At 48.0% G+C, this 8,441-nt stretch overlaps 1 protein-coding gene across 4 annotated transcripts in view; it reads right to left on the reverse strand.

The window, feature by feature from the left end:
- The window catches only part of Mbs (Myosin binding subunit), a 98,794-nt gene extending 90,533 nt beyond the window's left edge, over positions 1-8,261 (reverse strand). For all 4 annotated transcript variants that reach the window (XM_065448964.1, XM_065448965.1, XM_065448962.1 and 1 more), the window contains exon 1: positions 7,903-8,261. In XM_065448964.1, coding sequence (XP_065305036.1) covers positions 7,903-8,154 — 252 coding nt within the window. In that variant the 5' untranslated portion in view covers positions 8,155-8,261. The remainder of the gene's footprint in view (positions 1-7,902) is intronic.
- Between the last annotated feature and the right edge of the window lie 180 nt (positions 8,262-8,441).

Consider the following 8,441-nt stretch of genomic DNA (forward strand, 5'->3'; position numbering starts at 1 on the left):
TGTGTCGGTAAAAAAAAAACGCCTACGGTCAGACGGGATTTTCGCTGCCTTGGCTGTGAGCGGCGCCGCTTAACAGTCCCATGGTTACTCTGGTACAGACAACTGTGCAAGAAAACGAATGAAAAGATGGCGCCAAAGTAACCTATGCATACGATGACGTCAGCAGTGATGTTCGAACATGCATGCGCTGCGAACGGGGGCGCTAGAAGTGACATACGGAGGCAGTGTGTCCTAGTCAAACAAGATGAAACGAAAAAAAAAATCGCTTGATGAAAGTTGTAATGACAAAGCCTATTGGCGGCGAGCACACTCTAAAACAAAATTACACCCTTTGGGTTGTGTCTTGCCGCACAACAATAAACGTCATCTGTCTTGTCCGCATGACCCTTTCTTTAACGCTGCGAGCCCCGTACTTCCCAGTAACTATAGTGAACTAGAATATATCCTATATTCTAGTTCACGTTATCAGCATGACATAGCGTTCCCGACAGAAAAGTAGTGGGCGCGGCGTTTTCAAGAAAGGAAACGCAAAAGGCAAATGACGATTATCGTTGTGTGGCAGATAAGACACCTCAAAGGGTGTCTTATCTGAGAGTGCACTGCGTCTATTCTGAGTGCACTTACGGAGTCGCCACCTGTTGGAAGCGCCTCGCTTGCGTAGTATGAGGGATAACGCGATGCGCTTCTCATAAGTTTGGCTGTCGACGCCCAATAATATTTGGGGTTTTACGTGCCAAAACCCCTTTCTGATTATGAGGCACGCCGTAGTGGAGGACTCCGGAAATTTTGACCACCTGGGGTTCTTTAACGTGCACCTAAATCTAAGCACACGGGTGTTTTCGCATTTCGCCCCCATCGAAATGCGGCCGCCGTGGCCGGGATTCGATCCCGCGACCTCGTGCTCAGCAGCCCAACACCATAGCCACTGAGCAACCACGGCGGGTATGTCGACGCTCAATAAGAACACCACGCGGGAACCCTCCTGGACATTGCTGTAAGTGCTCTCGAAACAACAGGGATTCTTTACTGTCAAAATGATAATCTTGGGCAAACAGAAAGCGCAGAATGGTTTACAGATGCTACATCTTTACCGAATACGTACAGTGTCCGCCCACTACGCACGGTCGCCGCGATGGAGTCCCCCGAACCGGTTTCTTGCGTGAAAGGTAGGCAAACGCCAAGAGCAAACTATGTGAAGTATGCTCTTACAGTGGACTTGTCTGTATAACGAACTGAATGAAGAACGAAGCCTCAGTGCAGCGATCGCACAGGTTCGCCGCGGCCGACAGTGCGCCTGCATGCATGCCGGCGCATAATGTTTCGCTTTCGCTGCGAGCGCGTTGCACTGTGTCGTGAGATTTAGCCCGCAGAACATGAGCATTTGACGGTACACAACAAACTATTGTCGCGTGGGCGCTATCAGAGCTGTTCAAAAATAGTGTTATTATAACTAAGGATTTCGACGCCCCTAGCGACGGCGACAATTCGATGTTTTTTTTCGTTTCTCCTAAATTCTTGGACGTTTCCATATCATATTTTCTCTAGTTTCATCGCACTGTATGTTTAGCGGTCTCCTCAACGAGCAATATCCCGCCACTTCTTTTTCGTAATTCAGTGTACATTCATTGTTTGGGGCTAACACAAACATGAGCGTAGGCCACGCCTTTTTTTTCTAATTAAATGCGCTTCCTACCATCCCCTTTCCATTCCAGTGAACTTGCCAGTAACTAGCATCGATACGTTCATAGATAAAAGCTTCATGACATTAGCGAGTTATAGTTTGGGGGACGCAAGCGGATTGCGTATGCAACTGGGGCGACAGCACTGCGCATGCGCGGACGGTTCTGCGCATGCGCAGTACTGTCGCCCCTAGTTCTCTCTATTAGCCGGGCAGCGCGCGCGGGCGAGCGTCTCGGTGCGCACTTTCTGCTGCTCACTGAACACCGTAGCAGAAATCTTCCTCGCGGAAGTGCTTGCTGCACACCCGAGTTGCAGCCGACGGCTGCTTGACGGTTTCAAGTTTCGCGATGCAAGCTTCACACAGCCACTTTTGCCACAGACTGACACCGGCTCCCCTGCGTACGTCCAGCACTGCGGCACCGAGCAGTAGCGCACCATGTTGGACGCCTTCAAAGGTAGCCACTTCCTATTAGTGCTTTCAACTGTTGTCAAGTTGACACCCGAAGTGGGAAAACATCCCCACTTAATCAGAACCGCAGCGTAAGTGGGATTTTAAACCTTCGTTTTCAGCTTGCCGAGGCTGCCGCCGTGTCCACGTGGTCCCTCTTACCATGCCACGCCGACGGCAGCGCCAGCTTTTCCAGTGGTGGAGCTCGCCCCCAATACAGATGCAGCTTAACTGGCGCATTTGCATCTAATTTACAGGGTCCCAAGCATTGTTTTTCTCATATACAACAGAACTGGCTAGAATTTCTCACACAACACCTTCTCATGGAAAATTTTATGAGAACATGCTATATTTCGAGAGGGAGAACTTGTACAAAATTGTGTGTAGTGCTAACTCTCAACTTGCATTCCACAAGGCTATTTATCACTTGGGCACAATGTGGTCACTGACATTTGCCATTTCTGGTCAGTTTGAATGAGGATGTTCCAGCATTCACTTCTTAAAATTATGGATTTTTACGTTCCAAAACCACTTTCCGATTATGAGGCATGCCACAGTGTAGGACTCTGGAAATTTCGACCACCTGAGATTCTTTAATGTGCACCTAAATATAAATAGACGGGTGTTTTTGCATTTTGCCCTCATCGAAATGCGGTCGCTGTGGCCGGGATTCGATCTCGTGCTCAGCAGCCCAACACCATAGCCACTGAGCAACCACGGCGGGTCATTCATTTCTTGCCTACTAAAAAATTTAAGGAGCTTCTCAAATGCACTTTACGATTACTATGCTGAAGTTTAATGAAATGCTTCTGTTTTCTACAACACACATTTGCTGCAGTTCAGTGTGCAAACACTTGAATTGAATTCTGGCGTTTTACAAGCCAAAACCACAATTTCATTACGAGTCACGCAATAGTGGGGGACTCCAGATTAATTTTGACCACCAGGGGATTTTTAACATGCCCCCAATGCGCGGGCGTTTTATGCACAGACTGTAGGACTTTGGGAAAGTTGTTTTTCCATTACATAATGAATACATGCTACATATCAAACAAGGCCTCCGTGTCTTAAAAGAAATGTACCACATGAAAACGACTGATATTGCAAAAGCGTATATACCCCAATCGCTTTACGGAACAAAACACGCAACTGCATTGAAAGTCACAGCTGCTCGCACAGTTCATTAATAAAGCAAAATTTCCGGCCAGCCACATAAGAATGACACCGCTCATGTCACAAATATCCCCCTTGGGACAGTTCCACGTCCAAAGTGTAAATGACCATATCGGCCTTGAGCGACAGGCTCAATCTACAACTGACATGGATGAGTTCCATAATAAGATTTAGAATGCGTCATGGCAGAAGCATGACCCTGCACATACCGGTGAATGTCACGACCAGCTGGACGGATTCATGGACTCAACTGCCAGTGCAGCATCCCGTGGTGCTGCTATCAGATGTTTGCGTTGAAAATTTTATATGCTTTCTACTACCTGTACCAATTTTTCATAGCCAAAGAATTCAGTGAAGATGTGTGAGGCAATTAATGGCACTCCCATTGAAACAACCGTACCACGTCACCTTCTTTTCTTTCCTGCTATCACCTGTTATCAGAGTGCTTTTTATTCACCTACATGACTAGTATTTCTGAAATATGAGAATCATACTGAACCAAAAACTGGCTATACAAGCTTTGACCATATTTCAAGCTATTTCTACACAACCGAAGTGACCTCTGATTGAAGTGGTCGCTGTGCTTTAATGACACTCCCTAGCAATATCTGTATGTAAGAATATTATTACAATATAATAATAAGCATGTAATATACATAATTTTCAATTCACTGAAAGATTCAGGCCAGAGAGGGCTAAACCATGAAGCTTTCATCCTGTGTATTTCAGTTTCCTTCGTAGCTTAGTGGTGTAGTCAGGTGGATGACCATTTTGTCATTTTCTTTCCCGATACTTGCATGTCCACACTGCAGATTTCTATAGAATTCATTTGTTATGTACACTCGGTGTTTACTACTGACATAAGCTCAAGTTTAGCAGTGTTTTGCAAGCAGCTCTTCAGAGTGGGAGCTTCAAACGGGTGTTGCTAAAATGATAATAAATAAATTGAAGAGTGGAGTGCTGTGTTTCCGCTGTGCTCTGCTTGGCAGAGTTGAGGAAGAGGTTGGAGTGGAGGATCATTTGTGGATATGATGATGATATTCTAAATGTTTAGTAGCATTTCTATAACACTGAAATATAAAGCACTCAAACCATCGCAAGGACGCTAACAATTAAGGGGCACTAACTTCACTGAACTGTACTACAACTATCAATTCCAGTCTATCTTGATCCATTTCTTTAGCTTTCTTGTAATTGTTATTGAAGTACCCACTAGCCCAACAGCAAACTTTTGGTATGAAGTGAATATTCCTCTTTCGTTGTTTGTTTCTTTATGCGACACATCCGCCTAACCGGCTTCTCACATTATGTCAGCAAGAAAATTTTCAATAGTAAAAGCATGATGAGAATAGAGTTCTAGTTTTCCCTTGTGATCTTGCATGTAGATCAATAATATACTTGTGATTAGAGCCACATTTTCTTTTCAGAGTGTTGACACCTGCATTTAATGTCTTGGTGAGAATCTATATGTCAATATTCTTGCAAGCCTTCAAAAGAAATGCAAGACATAAAATGAACTAGTGATTTTCACACATTGTGCAAGTCACAATGTAGAAAAAGTTCAGAGTTTGTTATTGAAGGTGCATTGACGCTGGACAGAATAAGTATAGGAATGATGTCAATGTACTTGAGCTTTAGCACAATGTAATATGAAGGTCACTAAGTGCGTGCACTCATAAGTTGTCACTCAGTCCTCTGGAGTGCACTTATCTTGCCCTTGGATCTCAAAAAACACATACACTACTTAACAGGTTATCAGGAAGGAAGCTTTGACAACAATGGGTATGATAAGAGAATACAGGCACAAGCCTCTTTTCCCCGTAACATGGTGACACTTTACTGCTGATAGCTTTGAGTGTGCCACCATTTTATGATCTAACTTTTAGTCTGAAGCGCATTCTGTTGATCACACCACTTGAATTCAAGTTTTAATTGCCAGAAAGCACAAGGCATCATGAAAGCAGCCAGGGGAGTCTTTTGGGAGTCGGGACACTCCTAACTTTATTCTCCAAAGTAATCATCTCCTTTCAGGCGCCTATACAACTGCTCGCCTCAGCCCCCGTAATGATTGTTTTTAAAGTTTTATACTTATGGAAGTATCATCTGAACTCTTGCTTACAACGAAGGCGCCAAATAAAACAACGAACAAAGGAAGGCGACACGGGACAACCACGCATGTGGTTGTCCCGTGTCACCTTCTTTTGTCTGTTTTATTTAGCGCATTCGCTGTAATCGTGTATAACTGACTCACCCACCAACACATGCTCAGCTATTGTGCCAGAAACCTCCCATCACGAACATTACAAAAGATACAAGGATGATTACCCTGAGGTGACAAAAATGCTCCCGACAGAATCAAAATATTTTAGTATGTTAAATAATAAAACCGAAAATTTAACATGTTATGTACATGACTGAAACAAGAGCTGTTATAGGAAGCAAATTTCAGGCACGCTGACCGTACATCCGAAATACCGCGATTTCCTTTCGCTTTTCCGATCGTGATATGTGCTGGGAGCGATTAGATAAAACAGCCAATTACGCACAGCCTGAACAGCGGCAGGCTAGAAAATGAGTCAGCTGGAACAAGAACCGAGGTGACGTCATCAGAACCCGCAAGCGGCAGCTATATTGGCAGCACCTGACACGATTACGGCATAGCGGATTCCCGACGACCTGTGGCAAAAGAACTTCTGTCACCGCGGACGATCACTCTTCTTACGTCACAAGCACACACATGTACGTCATCATCCGCGCTTTAAAACAAAAGGACGAGCGAGACGACCCAGAAAAGTCGGCACCGACACTCGAAATCTTGTCGAGTGCCAGCTGAGTGAACCGACTTCTTTTTTTTTCTTGGAAAAAATAAAACCAAAGAAATGCGAGGGGCTCTGCAAGCGCAGTTCACCAGACTGCGTCTAGCCAAGCGAGATTCCAAAGAGAGAGGGGAATAAAATAAAAAGAAGCGAGAACGTGCGGTTTTCTTCGCCAAAGACTCTGCCCCGCTCCCATAGCGGCCGAGAAAAGGGGTTTTCGCTGCGCGCTTCGGACGGTCGCAGCAGACGAAAGGTTACGACAACCCGTGCCGGCGGGTCTGAACCCCGAGGAGCACCCGTTCTTTCCCGGCGTGCGATGGCACAACCGCCTGCCAGCCAACCAGCCTCGCCGCGAAGGATCCTTCCAGACCGCAGGCAGGCAGCAGTCGGGAGCTGCGTACGTACTCGCCACCACCAACCCCATCCCCCTCACCAGAAGCCCACCCCCGGAGCTAAATATAAACTAAAACACAGTGCGCTAGCGGGCTTAAAGTCCGGCCGCGCAAAAAAGCGGCGACTTCGCGCAGCCGTCGTAGAGCTTGGGCGAGACCCCCGGGTCCGCCAAAAAGCTCCGCAACGAGTTTTCCCCGGCGACTGGCCGACTCTCTCTCTCTCTTTCTCCAGAAGCACACGTACGAAAAAAAGAAAATCGCCTCCCCCGCTATACCAAAACCACGATCACCACCACCGAGAGGGAACTGTTCTTTTCAACGGGACGGCGGAGGTCAACCCTTCGAGACGCTGCCCGGCACTAGCTGGGTCCTGTTGCTTAGCTCCCCGCCGGCCCGCAAAAAAAATAAAGGCGTTCGCTGACAAGAACGCGTCAACGAGGGCCGAGACAGTGTGTGTGTCGGTGGGGAACGATATCACGCCGCCTGCTAGCTGGTTGCCGTTTCCTTCGAGTTCGGAAACCTGCCGGCTTTCTGAGGAGGCGAGAGAAAATAAAAGAAATAAGACTCCGAGCAACAGCGCCGGCCGATCTTGCGACTCTCGGGGCGGGCTAGGCTTAACAAGCCCGACCCAGGACAGACCCTGCACAGACGCACGTATGCACAAACATCCCCCCCCCTCCACCACCACTTCATCGTTATGCAGAGGGATATACGCGCGCACACACTAACATACACCGCCAGCAACAGAGCCCATATTGAGGAGGGAGAGAGAATAAGTAAAAAGGCGTGTCGGTCATATGTGTTTTGTTCGGCGCTCGACTTTGCTGCTGCTATGCTGGGATCGGCTGACAGTAGTTAATGGTACGGCGAGTCAGACAGCCACTCGAAACTATTCTTTTTTTCGAGCAGAAAACGTAAAGGCAAGCCGCATTCGCTCACGCTGAGAAACCCCTCGAACCACCCCAGTAGACAAAAATAAAAAGTAACGGGGTGTCGCCGGAAGAGAGACGGCGGCGTCTCCACTTCGAAAGTTTTCGAACGCGCCGAGGCGACATCGAAGGCTCGGAACTCTGAATGACAAACACGCACACACACATACACACAGCTACCAGACATCGCGGTAAACACGCGCGCGCACGCACAACACGTCGGTAACACACCGGGCAAAGACACCCTCCCAAACCGAACGGTAGATGAGGCGGTGTTGGTGGTGGTGGTGCCGTGTTCCGCCGTCTCTCGAGAAAAAGACCTCCCCCATTCACCTCCCCCTACATCCAAAGCCTGCATGACCCCGAGCGGCTTTTCCGGGGCAGCGAAGAAGTGGCGCGGGGTTTACGTGTGGCGGACGAGGTTTCCTTTTTTTTTTTTTCGTTCCCTCGCCGTAACCGCGTACCTGGTGCAGCGCGGTGAGCCCGTCGACGTTCGTCGTGTTGATGTCGGCACCGGCGACGAGCAGACGCTCGACTTCGGCCGTATCTCCGGCGGCGCAGGCGGCGAGGAACACGCAACCATCGCTGAACTTGATCCGGGGCGCCTTGTCCGGCGGCGGCTCGGCGCTCTCGAGGTTCGTCTCGGAGTCCTCCCAGCGCTTGAGCTGCTCTTTTCGCTTGAAAAGCGAATTGCTGGGCCGGGATTCCAAAGACATAACTCGCCACCCCACTTTATCCGCCGTCTCGCCTCGCACACCGCCGCATCACAGCCTCCCACACGACCCGCCAGATGACAGCACCGCGGAGCAGACAGCCGGAATAGACCCGTTATTCCGAAACTCAGTTGCCGTAGGAAAAGCAAGTTGCCACGCTTGCGTTCTTTTATAAAAGCATTCATAAAATGCTGCCAAATAGAATTACATATAGTTAGAACTGTCTTCAGCAGAGCAAACGAACTAACTCTACTTTCTTTATTTTCTGTGTTCATAAATCTGCAAGGTTG

This window comes from Dermacentor albipictus, chromosome 10 (assembly GCF_038994185.2).
Source record: "Dermacentor albipictus isolate Rhodes 1998 colony chromosome 10, USDA_Dalb.pri_finalv2, whole genome shotgun sequence".
Lineage (NCBI taxonomy): Eukaryota > Metazoa > Arthropoda > Arachnida > Ixodida > Ixodidae > Dermacentor > Dermacentor albipictus.